The sequence below is a fragment of the Nerophis ophidion genome, linkage group LG18 (assembly GCF_033978795.1).
Source record: "Nerophis ophidion isolate RoL-2023_Sa linkage group LG18, RoL_Noph_v1.0, whole genome shotgun sequence".
Classification (NCBI taxonomy): domain Eukaryota; kingdom Metazoa; phylum Chordata; class Actinopteri; order Syngnathiformes; family Syngnathidae; genus Nerophis; species Nerophis ophidion.
The window spans coordinates 19,663,698-19,681,954 of NC_084628.1; the positions used below are offsets into that span (position 1 = coordinate 19,663,698).

At 39.4% G+C, this 18,257-nt stretch overlaps 1 protein-coding gene across 2 annotated transcripts in view; it reads left to right on the top strand.

Moving 5' to 3' along the window:
• LOC133536847 (FRAS1-related extracellular matrix protein 2-like) overlaps positions 1–18,257 on the top strand; it is a 334,085-nt gene that overhangs the window by 205,778 nt on the left and 110,050 nt on the right. For both annotated transcript variants that reach the window (XM_061877482.1, XM_061877483.1), the window contains exon 5: positions 2,847–2,993. In XM_061877482.1, the coding sequence (XP_061733466.1) occupies positions 2,847–2,993 (147 nt within the window). The remainder of the gene's footprint in view (positions 1–2,846; positions 2,994–18,257) is intronic.

Below are 18,257 nucleotides of genomic sequence, written 5' to 3' on the forward strand. Positions count from 1 at the left end.
TTTTTGGCAATCCGAATAATTGTACGAAAATCGAATCAGTTTGTTACTTGAGAAATAATTCCAACCCAAAAGTATGAACACAAAACACATTTTTGAAAAATATTTATATATTTATATTTTATATTTTTACATGCATAAAACATAGCCACTGTTTGCTCTGTTTACTGCTTTGCACACTCTTGGCATTCTCTCGATGAGCTTCAAAAGGTAGTCACCTGATATGGTTTTCACTTCACTGGTGTTTGAACCTCATCGAGAGAATGCCAAGCGTGTGCAAAGCAGTAATGTAATTACATTGTAAAGTAATTAGTAAATAGTCATGAAAAAATATGGAATGGATAAATGAACATTTTATTAATTTTATCTTTATCGAACAGCTCAATTCTTTCTTGAATTTCATAGTGTTTCTCATCTTCTTTATCAAAGTGCTGGCAACTTTCTTCGGGCTCTTTGCAGTCTTACACTAAGACTTAGACTGGGACTTAGACAAACCTTATTGACCCACAAGGGAAATATTTCCACGCAGTAGCTCAGTTACAAAGGATGGAAATGGTAAGGATGGAAAGGATAATGCAGGTATAAAGTAGACAATACAAAAGCACATTCATCCATCCATTTTCTACCGTTTGGCCCTCTTGGTGTCGCGGGTGCTGGAAACAATCCAAGCTAAACTTGGGCGGAAGGCGGTGTACACCCTGGACAAGTAGACTCTAAAGCACAGGTGTCAAACTCAAGGCCCGGCGGCCAGATGTGGCTTGCCAGTTCATTTTATTTGTCCCTCAAAAGCCTGGAAATAATATGTATCAATAAAGTAATGTAACTTTTTTTTACTAAATGTATTCGTTCTTTCTATTTTGTAGCTGAGATAGGCGCCAGCACCCCCCGCGACCCCGAAAGGGAATAAGCGGTAGAAAATGGATGGATGGAAAAAAATATATGTACTCTTGTAATCGCAACATTTATTTAACTTCAATATTGTCTAATAATGCAAAATGTATTATCAAACATTGAAACCATTCTTAAATAGAAATAAATACTAAAAATAATGATTTCAAAGCTAATTTTCCATAAAATTGTGCAGTGTAAAAGTAGCAATAGATTTCATGGTAAAATTGTGAAATTTACAGTTTTTTTTACAGCCTTTTTCTCTAAATAAAAAAAAAACTGTACTTTTCTTTACTGTAATAAACTGTGGTGCTGTTTTGGCATTAACACTAATACACCGAAAAATCTACTGTTGTTGATTTGCCGTAAAAATATAAAATAAAAATTCAAAACTGGCAGCTCAGGTGCCAAAATGTTACTGTAGAATTGCATTTTTTTTTTTAAATTTACAGTAAAAAAAACTAATGTAAATTTTACAGTAAAATTCTGGCAACTGAGTTGCCTTTTTGTTTTACCATAAAAACAGCAGTACTGTTTTTCCATCCATCCATCCATCCATTTTCTACCGCTTATTCCCTTTCGGGGTCGCGGGGGGCGCTGCCGCCTATCTCAGCTACAATCGGGCGGAAGGCGGGGTACACCCTGGACAAGTCGCCACCTCATCGCAGGGCCAACACAGATAGACAGACAACATTCACACTCACATTCACACACTAGGGCCAATTTAGTGTTGCCAATCAACCTATCCCCAGGTGCATGTCTTTGGAGGTGGGAGGAAGCCGGAGTACCCGGAGGGAACCCACGCATTCACGGGGAGAACATGCAAACTCCACACAGAAAGATCCCGAGCCTGGATTTGAACCCAGGACTGCAGGACCTTCGTATTGTGAGGCAGACTCACTAACCCCTCTGCCACCGTGAAGCCCCTACTGTTTTTCCATTTCCAGTAATACACACTATATTTTGAGGTAAAATTATTGCAACTTACCATTTTTTTTTGTCATTTAAAAAAAAAAATGTACTCATGAAATGCAAAAGCTAATCTAAAGTAGTGGTCTTTCTTTAACTATTTGGGAAAAAAGATCTAAAAATAACTAAAAACTTGTTGAAAAATAAACAAGTGATTCAATTATAAATAAAGATTTCCTTTGAGGATTGTAATAGAGATCCTTTTGGATTCATGAACTTAATTCCAAACATTTCTTCACAAAAAAAGAAATCTTTAACATCAATATATATGGAACATGTCCACAAAAAATCTAGCTGTCAAGACTGAATATTGCATTGTTGCATTTATTTTCACAGTTTATGAACTTACATTCATATTTTGTTGAAGTATTATTCAATAAATATATTTATAAAGGATTTTTGAATTGTTCCTGTTTTTAGAATATTTAAAAAAAAATCTCACGTACCACTTGGTATACCCTCAAGTACCCCCACGGGTACGCGTACCCCCATTTGAGAACGACTGCTCTAGAACACCATTTTTGCTGTTATTTTTTTACTCTCTTATTTGAAGAGGTCAGGCGCAAAAAACAATAAAAACGCCACTTCATCAATTTTGATCTGTCAGTATTACTCAATAGTTTGCACCACAGGTGTCAAACTCAAGGCCCGGGACCGCCTCAGCATTTTATGTGCTCCATTAAAAGCCTGGAAATAATATGCTATAAAAACTTACTTTATTGTCTCTTACTAAATGTATTCGTTTTTTCAAATTTCCCAATTGAAAATACATATATAACAGTTATCTCTTTTTGCTGCAAAATGTTGTATAAAATGTAATTTTTGTAACAAAAAATGTCCATTTCCCAAATTGGGAGTTTTGGTGTATAGAAACGGTTGAATTGCAACACACATCAGCAGGATGGCCTTTTCACAAAAAACATTGTTTTACTTCAAACAAAGAAAATAGAGATATCTGTGTTTGCATTTGAACGTTTCATTTTTTCTTTCAGGAGCGAACAAACTGAAAAACCAGCAGTTTCGTCTGAACTGGGCTTGGATCTCACTGGAGAAGCAGCACTACGTGGTGGATGAGGAGGTCAAGTTCCTGGAGGTGGTGCTCAAACGTCGAGGATATCTGGGAGAGACCTCCTTCATCAGTGAGTCTTTGTCACGGCCCCACGCTCAATGCAATTTTATTTGATAAATTCATACAGTACATTGGAATGGAGACCAAATCCAGCCCGTCCAACTGTGCACCGAAACTCCAACGATGCCATGTTTTGGTACCTGGCTTTGCGGACACTACACCCAGTTGCCGATTCAGCCATCTCTTTTATTTAGGCACTTGGCGTTTTCAATGCCAAAAAATTAATTGACTTAAATGCTCCAACGTAGGTAAGGTAAAGCTCCACTTTTTCTAAAATATGCTAGTTTGCTTCTAATATACAAACCCAAAAATCTGTGAATTTGACACACTGTGTGAATCGTAAATACAAACAGAATACGATTGGCAAATCCTTTTCAACGTATATTCAATCAAATAGACTGAAAGACAAGATACTTAACGTTCGAACTGAAACACTGTTATTTTTTGCTCATCAAACACTTATTTCGAACATCCCAACGGTGAACAGGCTAATTTGGGAACAGGTGGGGGCCATGATTGTGTATGAAAGTAGTTTCAATGAAATGCTCAATCATTCACAAACAAAGATGGGGCAAGGGTCACCACTTTATGAAAAACTGCGTGAGCAAATTGTCGAACAGTTTAAGAACAACATTTCTCAACAAGCTATTGCAAGGAATTTAGAGATTTCCCCATCTGCGGTCCATAATATCAACAAACGGTTCAGAGAATCTGGAGAATTCAATGCACATAGGCAGCATGACCGTGACCTTCGATCCCTCAGGCGGCATTGCATCAAAAACCGACATCAGTGTGTAAAGGATATCACCACATGGGCTCAGGAACACTTCAGAAATCCACTGTCAGTAACTGCAGTTTGTTGCTGCATCTGTAAGTGCAAGTTAAAACTCTACTATGCAAAGCGACAGCTATTTATCGACAACACCCAGAGACGCCGCCGACTTTGCTGGGCCCGAGCTCATCGAAGATTGACTGATGCAAGGTGGAAAAGTGTTCTGTGGTCTGACGAGTCCACATTTCTGATTGTTTTTGGAAACTGTGGACGTCATGTCTTATGGACCGAAGAGGAAAACAACCATCCGGAATTTATAGGTGCAAAGTTCAAAAGCCGGCATCTGTGATGGTATGGGGGAGAATTAGTGCTCAAGGCATGGGTTACTTCCATATGTGCTAAGGCACCATTAATGCAAAGAGGTACGTACAGGTTTTGGATTAACATATGTTGCCATCCAAGCAACGTCATTTTCATGGATGCCCCTGCTTATTTCAGCAAGACAATGTCAAGCCAGATTCTGCACGTGTTACAAAAACGTGGCTTTGTCGTAAAAGAGTGCGGGTACAAGACTGGCCTGTCTCCCGTTAAAAATGTGTGGCGCATTAAGAAGCCTAAAATACCACAAGGGAGACTCCGGACTGTTGAACAACTTGAGCTGTACATCAAGCAAGAATGGGAAATAATACCACTTCAAAAATTGGTCTCCTCAGTTACCAAACATTTATGAGTGTTGTTAAAAGGAAAGGCCATGTAACACAGTGGTAAAAATGCCCCTGTGCCAACTTTTTTGCAATGTTTTACTGCCATTAAATTCTAAGTTAATGATTATTTGCAAAAACAATTTAAGTTTCTCAGTTGGAACATTAAATATATTGTCTTTTCAGTCAATTCAATTGAATATAAGTTGAAAAGGATTTGCAAATCATTGTACTGTGTTTTTATTTACGATTTACACAACGTTCCAACTTCACTGGTTTGGTTTTTTGTACATTGGCTATGCTATTGACATATTACTGATTAGCATTCGCGATTTTACATGGCAATTGATTGATGAGAACTACAACTAAGCTGCACTTTACAGTCAAACACTAGTGTGTGCTAAGTACAATACTTACAGTATTAACACTTTTTAGAGTGTAAGAAAAAACAAAAACACACTTTACACTATAAATGGTCTATCTATCTAACGTCCATCTAACGTTTTTAACTTGCAACTGTAATTGCAACGTTATATCATACTTGCAAATTATAATATGATGATAATAAAACAAGATATACCAACTAGACTGTAGTTATTATACAAACCCCGTTTCCATATGAGTTGGGAAATTGTGTTAGATGTAAATATAAATGGAATACAATGATTTGCAAATCCTTTTCAACCCATATTCAATTGAATGCACTACAAAGACAACATATTTGATGTTCAAACTCATAAAGTTTATTTTTTTTTTGGCACATAATAATTAAATTAGAATTTCATGGCTGCAAAACGTGACAAAGTAGTTGGGAAAGGACATGTTCATCACTGTGTTACATCACCTTTTCTTTTAACAACACTCAATACATGTTTTGGAACTGAGGAAAGTAATTGTTGAAGCTTTGAGAGTGGAATTATTTCCAATTCTTCTTTTATGTAGAGCTTCAGTCATTCAACAGTCCGGGGTCTCTGCTGTCGAATTTTACGCTTCATAATGCGCCACACATTTTCGATAGGAGACAGGTCTGGACTGCAGGCGGGCCAGGAAAGTACCCGCACTCTTTTTTTTACGAAGCCACGCTGTTGTAAGACATGCTGAATGTGGCTTGGCACTTTTCCACTTTGCATCAGTCCATCAAAGATGATCTCGGGCCCAGAGAAGCCGGCGGTGTTTCTGGATGTTGTTGATAAATGGCTTTCGCTATGCATAGTAGAGCTTTAACTTGCACTTACAGATGTAGCGACAAACTGTATTTAGTGACAGTGGTTTTCTGAAGCGTTCCTGAGCCCATGTGGTGATATCCTTAAGAGATTGATGTCGGTTTTTGATACAGTGCCGTCTGCGTGATTGAAGGTCACGGTCATTCAATGGTGGTTACCGGCCATGCCGCTTACGTGGAGTGATTTCTCCAGATTCTCTGAACGTTTTGATGATATTATGGACCGTAGATGTTGAAATCCCTAAATTTCTTGCAATTGCACTTTGAGAAACGTTTGTTTTTAAACTGTTTGACTATTTGCTCACGCAGTTGTGGACAAAGGGGTGTACATCCCCCCATCCTTTCTTGTGAAAGACTAAGCATTTTTTGGGAAGCTGTTTTTATACCCAATCATGGCACCCACCTGTTCCCAATTAGCCTGCACACCTGTGGGATGTTCCAAATAAGTGTTTGATGAGCATTCCTCAACTTTATCAGTATTTTTTGGCACCTTTCCCAACTTCCTTGTCACGTGTTGCTGGCATCAAATTCTAAAGTTAATTATTATTTGCAAAAAAAAAATGTTTATCAGTTTGAACATCAAATATGTTGTCTTTGTAGCATATTCAACTGAATATGGGTTGAAAATGATCTGCAAATCATTGTATTCCGTTTAAATTTACATCTAACACAATTTCCCAACTCATATGGAAACGGGGTTTGTACAGTAATCAGCTCATTTTTCAAAATTGCAATAAAAAAGAGATTTTATTACAAAAAACAATTTATATTTGTTAAAACACACAAAAGCACTAAAATTGGTTCTGTTGAGTACCGGTATTAATTCCCAGGTACCAGGAATTGATACTGTATCGGTTCAAATGTGACCAGTACCCATCCCTTATTATACTGTTGAAAAATCGAGCTACTTCAGGTCTACTTGAAATCTGTAAACAGCGGCATCATACACATTTTGGATGAAAGCCCACTCTTCAAAATACAAAGCACATCAGTAAAACACAGTTGGTTAATGGGCGGCAGGGCCTGTTGCAGATTGCCAGGTGCTTTTCAAGTGATTCGATCAAATCAACAGTGCACGAAAACTGAACGGTCATGGAGACCGCGCAGGGGGAATCCCATATTTCCCATTATTTCCCCCATTAATTTCAAATGCAAATATTGATGCAGCATGTTTACATGCAATCAGGGCGTACCTAAAAAAGAATATGAACCGTTTGTGTAAAAACCTTGCGTCCTAATACTTGTGTTCACAACCTTGCACCACAATCCATTCCAGACACCCTAAACACAAAGAAGGGGAAGCATCTCGGCACCAAGAATAGCTTGTTTTATTGGTCATGCAAATATCAAACAGACAGACACATGCCCATTCTTGGTGCCACAGAGGTCACATTAATTAATCCAACAAAACAATACATAATAATGCAATCAAATTCCAAAACCAAACCCGACCTAGCAACATTCAGAATAGCAATAAACAGAGCAATTGAGGACACACAAACATGACACGGTGCAATGTAAAAGTAGTGAAACAAAAATGAATATTATCAATATTAGTAACAATTTCAAAATAGCAGTGATTAAAAATCCCTCATTGATATTATCATTAAAAACGTTAATACAAAAAATAATTTAAAAAAATTAAATCATCGCATCTCATTAGCTTGATAACACACTGTGTCCAATATTTTACACAAAGATATACTAAGTCATATTTTGGTTCATTTTATACTTAAAACAAATTTCAATAATGGATCCCATATTCCAATATATGACTCAGTATTATCCAAACTAAATGCAGTTTTTTCTTCTGATATTATCTCCATAGCTTGTGTAAACCCGTCAATATGATTTGGACTATCAACATTTATCCATTCTTTTAATATTACCCGTTTTGTTATTATGCATATTGAAATAAATGCATTTTTACTATTTGATGACATGTTACCAAATTGATGGAGATCCCCAAGAATACAAGTTTGCAATGTCATTTGGATGTTTATATTAAGGAAGGTGATTGTTTATTTTGTTGTTTTCAACCATAACTCTTTTATTCTCTGACATTCCCACAATAAATGAACAAGAGTTCCCTCAGCTGCCCGACACTTTGTACATAACTTGCTATCTACTACACCAATTTTACACAGCTGAAAAGATGTAAAATACAATCTATTTAATATCTTAAATTGAGTCAGCTTATCTTTAATGTTTCTAATTGGCATTTTTCCAAATATCATTCCATGATATGTCTCTTTCATCTAAAACAGGGGTGTCAAACTCAAATACAGAGTGGGCCAAAATTTTAAACGGAACAAAGTCGCGGGCCAAGGTTGAACAAATGAACCTTTTAAAAGGGACCCAAACAAGTTTTGCATTGAATATTGAACAAGCAAGGCTTATATAACTTTAGTGACATGCAAAATCCAGTTTCAAATAATAATGATAATAATTAAAAAAATATCAATGGCATATCAAATAAAATTTAAATAACAATTTTATGCCTTTTTTCTATTTGCAATCTTCTGAGATAAATATCAATTTTTTTCCACAGGTAAATAATACATTTGAAAATAAAATAACAATAATTAATGAACCCAACATTCAAGCCCTGAAGTAGCAAGAGAAAATGCATGAATAAAACGTTACTTATTGGTCGGTTTGCTGGAAGTTTCCCGGAAGAGTTAGTGCTGCAAGGGGTTCCGGGTATTTGTTCTGTTATGTTACGGTGCAGATGTTCACCCGAAATGTGTTAGTCATTCTTGTTTGGTGTGGGTTCACAGTGTGGCGCATATTGGCAACAGTGCTAAAGTTGTTTATACGGCCACCCTCAGTGTGACCTGTATGGCTGTTGACCAAGTATGCTTGCATTCACTTGTGCATGTGTGTGTGTAAAAGCCACAAATATTATGTGACACGCTGTTAGTATGGAGTAAAAGCGGACGTGACGACAGGTTGTAGAGAACGCTAAAGGCAGTGCCTCAAATGCACGCCCCCAATATAGTTGTCCAGGTGGAAATCGGTAGAAATTTGGGAGAATGGTTGCCCCGGGAGATTTTCGGGAGGGGCACTGAACTTCGGGAGTCTACCGGGAAAATTAGGAGGGTTGGCAAAAATGAGTATTAGCGGTGAATGCTGTGTTACAGCGGCACCGACGCTGTATAACACCGGCGGGCCAGCTTTAATGCTAACTTGATATTGCCTCAAGGGCCAAATTAAATTACACGTCGGGCCAGATTTGGCCCGCGGGCCAGAGTTTGACACCATGATCTAAAATGTTTAAGTCTATCATCCATTTCCGAACACATGCATCATTTGCATTTCTAGTGTGGTGTTCATTTATTATTCCATAAAATAGTTTAATTAATTTCTTAAATGTATCTTGATTAAAAAGTGCATCTTCTAGTTCATGGCTATTTAAAGACATACTTTCAGAGGATATGCATTTATTTACAGCAAATATCAAACAGACAGACCCATGCCCATTCTTGGTGCCACAGAGGTCACAACCTTTAACCCCTTCTTTAAAGGCCCACATTTACATTGCAGCGAGGACATAAAGTTCCCACAGAGACTGCAGGTACACAAGAGAAAGGTCAGCTGAAGTTGGTGGCAGCGAAGTGGAAGTAAACAATCAAGACGATTGATTAGGTTTATGCATCCATCACGGTGGCAGAGGGGTTAGTGCGTCCACCTCACAATACGAAGGTCCTGCAGTCCTGGGTTCAAACCCAGGCTCGGGATCTTTCTGTGTGGAGTTTGCATGTTCTCCCCGTGACTGCATGGGTTCCCTCCGGGTACTCCGGCTTCCTCCCACTTCCAAAAACATGCACCTGGGGATAGGTTGATTGGCAACACTAAATTGGCCCCTAGTGTGTGAATGTGAGTGTGAATGTTGTCTGTCTATCTGTGTTGGCCCTGCGATGAGGTGGAAACTTGTCCAGGGTGTACACCGCCTTCCACCTGATTGTAGCTGTAAGGGAATAAGCGGTAGAAAATGGATGGACGGATGGACAATTTACTGTCCTTAAAGTGGAAGTTTAATTACAAAGACTTGATGTTAAAAAAAGGTCCAATTCCGTAGCATCATTAATAGCCCTGCTTCTATCTGCTACTGTATCTGTGCCCCCCGCCCCCTCTACCCGGGCCCTCCAACTGCATCCCTGAAGTGATATTCAAATTCATGACCTTTGTTAACTTTGCACACTGCTCAACGCCGAAGAAAAAGATTGCGTGTGTGCGATTCATTAAAAAGTGTCAAGAGAGACGCGGCAGACAATACGGTGTGAATGCGAGGTGTGAAATTGAAAAAGGGGCTTAGTTTTAATTACGTGCATTGATAGCAATTTGGGGGAATAATGAAAAGGAGGATTGTACGGCAGCGTGATGATCCCAGGTGATGTACCAATGAAAACTGAAAAACATTGTCAGGAACGTGGCTGGAAATTCAAATTGTTCTGATTAACTGGAGCATTGCTGTTGTTTTATTAACGACTGCGATATAAATGAAAGGAATGCTACTTTGAACTCTGCGTGCTTGTTGTGTTCAATGTCTGGGGAGACGCCTCAAGGATGCTGCATGCATTCACAATAGTGTAGTACGCTGTCACCACACGTCCTAACCATACTTTTAATCATCTCTTCCAAAACATCTGAATAATCGTAACAAATCAAGTTTCCCCAAAATAAATCATGTGAATCCGATTATACAATTCCAGAGCACTCCAAAATATAAACACAAAACACATTTTGTAGAGAATCATACAGAAAAAAATGTATAAAACGTTTAACATCATGTTTACCTTTAATAGAGAAGCTTACTTTCTCAAAGTGTTGACACTCGCAACTTTCTTTGGTCCCACTCTGGAAAACTTTGGAGTTGTACACGAGCAAATCTCCCGTCCAAAGGCAAAACCCAGTAACTCTATTTTGGTCAAAACTGAGCTGATAATTTTGGAGTTCCTAGGTGATATGCTTTACATTAGTGTATGCGATATTGTAATTTGTTCCGTAAGTAAGCTGTACGCGCATGGCAGGACCTAGCAACTACCACATAACCGCGTAGATACAACAGAAAAACCTAGTATCTCAAGGGACCAATCGGAGCTTCTTTGTCAGTCACCTTATTGTCTTTAATAAGACATTTGCACGAATGGGGGCCGACGGTCAACCTGATTATGTGATATTATGGCACGAGGGGATATTTGGAAGATGGGCCCAGGACGTTGCAAGCACCTTCTTTAAATGTATTGTTCTTGATTCTTCCCCTTGCATACTCTTTTGGGCAGATAACTGTGGAGGTCAAAATAAAAACTGGACGCTGTACACGGCTCTTGCCCAATGTGCAAACACAGAATGGGGCCCACCCGAGATTGTGATAAAATATCTGGAGAAAGGGCACACGTTCATGAGAGCAGATTAAATCCATGGCTCAATCGGCAAGAAAATGAAAGCTCAAACATCTATACGTTTGATGACTCTGTAGATCTTTGTAAGACAGCATCATGATATATTGGTTTTCCTTTGTTTTCTCAAAATCAGCTAGAAGTGAGTTACTAGGTTTTGCCTTCGGACGGGAGAAATGGACTTGTTTGTATGGAGGGTCAAATGGGACACAACTAATTTAACATATTTAATACAGTGGGGCAAAAAAGTATTTAGTCAGCCACCGATTGTGCAAGTTCTCCCACTTAAAATGATGACGGAGGTCTGTAATTTTCATCATAGGTACACTTCAACTGTGAGAGACAAAATGTGAAAAAAAATCCAAAAATTCACATTGTAGGAATTTTAATGAATTTATTTTTAAATTATGGTGGAAAATAAGTAGTTGGTCAACCATTCAAAGCTCTCACTGATGGAAGGAGGTTTTGGCTCAAAATCTCACGATGCATGGCCCCATTCATTCTTTCCTTAACACGGATCAATTGTCCTGTCCCCTTAGCAGAAAAACAGCCCCAAAGCATGATGTTTCCACCCCCATGCTTCACAGTATGTATGGTGTTCTTGGGATGCAACTCAGTATTCTTCTTCCTCCAAACACGATGAGTTGAGTTTATACCAAAATGGATACATGGATGATACAGCAGAGAATGTCATGTTGTCAGATGAAACCAAAATAGAACTTTTTGGTGTAAACTCAACTGGTCATGCTTTGGGGCTGTTTTTCTGCTAAGAGGACAGGACGACTGATCCGTGTTAAGGAAAGAATGAATGGGGCCATGTATCGTGAGATTTTGAGCAAAAACCTCCTTCCATCAGTGAGAGCTTTGATTGGTTGACCAAATACTTATTTTCCACCATAATTTACAAATACATTCTTTAAAATTCCTTCAATGTGAATTCCTGGATTTATTTTTCACATTCTGTCTCTCACAGTTGAAGTGTACCTATGATGAAAATTACAGACCTCCGTCATCATTTTAAGTGGGAGAACTTGCACAATCAGTGGCTGACTAAACACTTTTTAGCCCCACTGTAAATGTCATTATTTAAGTAATTACTTAATGCAAAAGTACATTTAATTATTCAATCATTATTTTAATATTCAATTAACTTTTCCATTTTTCCATAATTTATTTTACAATTAAATAAATGTTTTATTATTTTATTATTGTTTCAAAGTCAATCAATCAATCAAAGTTCATTTATATACGGTAGCCCTTAATCACGAGTGTCTCAAAGGGCTGCACAAGCCACAATGACATCAGATCCCACATCAGGGCAAGAAAAAAACTCAACCCAATGGGATTACAATGAGAAACCTTGGAGTGGACCAAAGATGTGGGACCCCAATTGTGCCATTATTTAAGTAATTATTTAATGTAAAAGTACATTTAATTATTCAATTACCCCGCCTTCTGCCCGAATGCAGCTGAGATAGGCTCCAGCGCCCCCTGCGACCCCAAAAGGGACAAGCGGTAGGAAATGGATGGATGGGATAAATATTTTCATGATTGAATTGAATTTTTTCCTTATTCGTTTAATTATTTCATGATTTAATCAACTATTTCACGATTTCATTCATTATTTCTTGACTTATATTTCAAAAACGTGTAGCAGCACTTCATGAATGTATTTTATCCGTCAAATTTTGCTGTGGAAGTCAGTGGGTGGATCTTAACACATTATCAAAATAAAAGCCCGCCAGTAAAAACCCAGTTTCCACCAGCATGTCTTCCTTACAAGGTTTCCCGTATTTTTTTTCGTATTTTCGTGGACATTTCCCTTGTATTTGTATATAAATGTTGACAGACGTGCTTCGCATCCACGTTTTTAAATCACTCACAGTGGATGTAACAACCCTGTGTCCCAATACTTTTGCTCTCAACCTTGCATCACAAGCTGTTTGCCGTGTGCGGCTTTCATCCGAGGAGTGAAGAGTTAACGAGAACAAGCGAGCGAAATAAAGCTGCCGCCCGCTGATGGAAAGATCACAAACGTAGAAATTAGATAAGTCGGAACAATTTTGTCCTTACAAAGCCCTCAATAGCAATAAAGCTTTTATGTTGTGCATTGCTCACTAGATTGAACACAGGCTTAAATCCCCTGGGGGAGATTTACCCACAACCTCTTGGTGGAAAAAAAAAACTAACAATGTATTTTCAGACCTGACAAAATGAACCTTTTCTATAAGCTCTGCTTTTATTTACTGCTTGTCGAATTGTGCAGATGTAAACATGACGTTCTTTCAAGTGTTGCTATTGTTCATTGTCAATGATATTACTGTTCATACACCGCATTGCCAAAAGTATTTGGCCACCCATCCAAATGATCCGAATCAGGTGTCCTAATGACTTAGCCCAGCCACAGGCGTATAAAATCAAGCACTGAAGACGGTTTCTACAAACATTTGTGTAAGAATGGGCCGCTTTTAGGAGCCCAGTGATTTCCAGCGTGGAACTGTCATAGGATGCCCCCCGTGAAACAAATTTCCAATGTCAACTGTCGGCTTTATTATAAGAAAATTGAAGAGTTTGGGAACAACAGCAACTCAGCCACTAAGTGGTAGGCCACGTAATCGGACAGAGAGGGGTCAGCGGATGCTGAAGCGCATAGTGCAAAGAAGTCGCCGACTTTCTGCACAGTCAGTTGCTACAGAGCTCCAAACTTAATTTTACCTTCCAATTGGCCCACGTCCAGTACGCAGAGAATTTCATGGAATGGGTTTTCCATGGCCATGCAGCTGTATCTAAGCCATACATTGCAAGTCCAATGCAAAACGTCCGATGCAGTGGTGTAAAGCACGTCGCCACTGGACTCTAGAGCAGTGGAGACACCTTCTCTGGAGTGATGAATCACTCTTTTTCATCTGGCAATCTGATGGACAAGTCTGGGTTTGGAGGTTGCCAGAAGAATGGTACATTTCGGACTGCATTGTGCCGAAATTGAATTTTGGTGTGCGGTTGTTTTTTCTGGAGTTGGATTTGGGATGCCAAAACATTTTGGACAATTCCATGCTCCCAATCTTGTGGGAACAGTTTGGACAGACCCTTTCCTCTTTCAACATGACTGTGCACCAGTGCACAAAGCAAGGTCCATAAAGACATGGATGACAGAATCTGGTGTGGATGAACTTGACTGGCCTGCACAGAGTCCTGACCTGAACCCGATAGAACACCTTTGGGATGAATTAGAACAGAGACTGAGAGCCAGGCCTTCTCGACCAACATCAGTGTGTGACCTCACCGATGTGCTTTTGGAAGAATGGTCCAAAATTCCTATAAACACAATCTGCAACCTTGTGAACAGCCTTCCCAGAAGATTTGAAGCTGTAATAGCTGCAAAAGGTGGACCGACATCATATTGAACCCTATGGGTTAGGAATAAGATGGCACTAAAAGTTCAGATGTGAGTCAAGGCAGGTGGCCAAATACTTTTGGCAATATAGTGGATAATATTTATCTGAATTATTTAATGTTGTGTACATAATAACCAAGTCCTGTTGATTAGCATCAGTTGGAATCAGGAATTGCGACCTTTTGTCAGGATAGTTTTGTTTTGGAAGCATGCATTACAGTATGTCCTCATAAGAGTGACGACAGTGTTGACTGTCACGGTGATGAAGCAATTATTCCACCCAGACTCTAATTCTCCCGCCACATGCAGGCCACCCAAGCGGGCTAGATCAGTCGCCTCGTTAGCGCGTTAATGAAGTTTTAGGATGAATCCCGTCGTTCTTTCTCATCGCCAAGTTAACCCCCCGCAACCCCGGGGCGGCGAAGGTGGGCCGTCTTATCTCAGCTCAGCAGGGCTGCTTTCCTTCAGTCTCTAATTTTTTACATATCAGAGTGGTTTCAAAGAGCAGGTGAATATAGTAGTTCTCGTCTTCACCTATAAAATCCCCAAATGTTAGCATTTTCTATGTGCGGCTTTAACATCTTCCTTCCTCAAACAGATTTATTTAACCTTTTTTTTTCTTTCTACCAATGATGCATTGGACCAAAAAGAATACATGATATTATTTTTTTCATTTGGGCTTTTGAAAAGTTTTATCATGCCCTTGTCAGGCCTGTCCGTCATTAAGACATATACAAAATGAAAACAACCATTTTGCTTTGAAACAGAGTATTTAGGGGCAATTTGGAGCCATTTTCAGGGTTCTCATCTTAAACCAATGCCATCAAAAATCCAAAGTATTGCAAACATACAGTAGCTTAATGGATTGTTTACATTTACACTCGTAAATACATTTGTGACGCACCTCGTACTTCGAAAAACACCTATAACGTCCATTGAAATGAACTGAAATTAATTTATTCAGTGCTTGGCTTCCTGACAACAGCACAATTTTACCTTTTAGCCTGCCTTTTGAAAAGAAAAAAATAACTTTTATTTAAAAACAATACAATATAATTTACTACAAACAATGTAATACAAGGTAATAATGTTGTTTTTTAATAAGAATGTATCAATCAATCAAGGTTTATTTTTATAGCTCTTAATCACAAGTGTCTCAAAGGGCTGCACAAGCGACAAAGACAGATCCCACATCAATCAATCAATCAATGTTTACTTATATAGCCCTAAATCACTAGTGTCTCAAAGGGCTGCACAAACCACCACGACATCCTCGGTAGGCCCACATAAGGGCAAGGAAAACTCACACCCAGTGGGACATCGGTGACAATAATGACCCAGTGGGACGTCGGTGACAATGATGACTATGAGAACCTTGGAGAGGAGGAAAGCAATGGATGTCGAGCGGGTCTAACATGATACTGTGAAAGTTCAATCCACAATGGATCCAACACAGTCGCGAGAGTCCAGTCCAAAGCGGATCCAACACAGCAGCGAGAGTCCCGTTCACAGCGGAGCCAGCAGGAAACCATCCCAAGCGGAGGCGGATCAGCAGCGCAGAGATGTCCCCAGCCGATACATAGGCAAGCAGTACATGGCCACCAGATCGGACCGGACCCCCTCCACAGGGGAGAGTGGGACATAGAAGAAAAAGAAAAGAAACAGCAAATCAACTGGTCTAAAAAGGGAGTTTATTTAAAGGCTAGAGTATACAAATGAGTTTTAAGGTGAAACTTAAATGCTTCTACTGAGGTGGCATCTCGAACTGTTACCGGGAGGGCATTCCAGAGTACTGGAGCCCGAACGGAAAACGCTCTATAGCCCGCAGACTTTTTTGGGGCTTTGGGAATCACTAACAAGCCGGAGTCCTTTGAACGCAGATTTCTTGCCGGGACATATGGTACAATACAATCGGCAAGATGGGATGGAGCTAGACCGTGTAGTATTTTATACGTAAGTAGTAAAACCTTAAAGTCACATCTTAAGTGCACAGGAAGCCAGTGCAGGTGAGCCAGTACAGGCGTAATGTGATCAAACTTTCTTGTTCTTGTCAAAAGTCTAGCAGCCACATTTTGTACCAACTGTAATCTTTTAATGCTAGACATGGGGAGACCCGAAAATAATACGTTACAGTAGTCGAGGCGAGACGTAACAAACGCATGGATAATGATCTCAGCGTCTTTAGTGGACAGAATGGAGCGAATTTTAGCGATATTACGGAGATGAAAGAAGGCCGTTTTAGTAACGCTTTTAATGTGTGCCTCAAAGGAGAGAGTTGGGTCAAAGATAATACCCAGATTCTTTACCGTGTCGCCTTGTTTAATTGTTTGGTTGTCAAATGTTAGAGTTGTATTATTAAATAGAGTTCGGTGTCTAGCAGGACCGATAATCAGCATTTCCATTTTTTTGGCGTTGAGTTGCAAAAAGTTAGCGGACATCCATTGTTTAATTTCATTAAGACACGCCTCCAGCTGACTACAATCCGGCGTGTTGGTCAGCTTTAGGGGCATGTAGAGTTGGGTGTCATCAGCATAACAGTGAAAGCTAACACCGTATTTGCGTATGATGTCACCTAGCGGCAGCATGTAGATGCTGAAGAGTGCAGGGCCAAGGACCGAACACTGGGGAACTCCACACGTTACCTTAACGTAGTCCGAGGTCACATTGTTATGGGAGACACACTGCATCCTATCAGTAAGATAAGAGTTAAACCAAGACAGGGCTAAGTCTGACATACCAATTCGTGTTTTGATACGTTCTAATAAAATATTATGATCGACGGTATCGAAAGCAGCGCTAAGATCGAGGAGCAGCAACATAGATGATGCATCAGAATCCATCGTTAGCAATAGATCATTAGTCATTTTTGCGAGGGCTGTCTCCGTGGAGTGATTTGCTCTGAAACCGGATTGAAAGGTTTCACATAGATTGTTCGATGCTAAGTGTTCATTTAACTGCTCCGCAACAATTTTTTCAAGGATTTTTGAAATAAAGGGAAGGGGAGACACCGGTCGGTAGTTTACCATGAGGTCAGGATCGAGGTTAGGTCTTTTAAGAAGAGGATGAATAACCGCTTTTTTGAATGCTAGGGGAACAGTGCCCGAGGAGAGTGATAAGTTTATAATATTTAGCACTGATGGACCTAATAATACAAAGAGCTCCTTGATCAGTTTCCCAGGAAGAGGGTCAAGTAAGCATGTTGTCTGTTTTATTCCATTTACACGTTGTAACAATTCCTCTAATGTTATTTCCTCAAAACAAGAGAAACTATTTTGGAGGGCAGTATCCGCAGCGTATCAGTGTTAATAGAACCCCGTTGTAGCTGGGACGCATTGTCTTTAATCTCCTTTCTAATGACTTCAATTTTCTTACTAAAGAATTGCATAAAGTCATCAGCTGAGTGGGTTGAGCTACTGGAAGGGGTCCCTTGTTGGGTTAGCGATGCTACCGTACTAAACAAAAATTTAGGATCGTTTTTATTACGGTGGATGAGATTTGAGTAATATTTAGCTTTAGCTAAGGTAAGCATGCGTTTATAAGTTATTAAACCATCACTCCATGCTTGATGGTGCACCTCAAGTTTAGTCGTGCGCCATTTGCGTTCCAGCTTTCTACATAATAATTTCTGAGCTCTAGTTTCTTCTGTAAACCACGGGATGCGCTTTTTGGAGCCTTTTTTAACTTTCGCGGTGCTATGTTATCAATGGTTTCGCGCAGGGTGTCGTTAAAGTTGTTAGTGAGGTTATCAATAGAGCCCACATACTTTGGGAATGGTGCCATAAC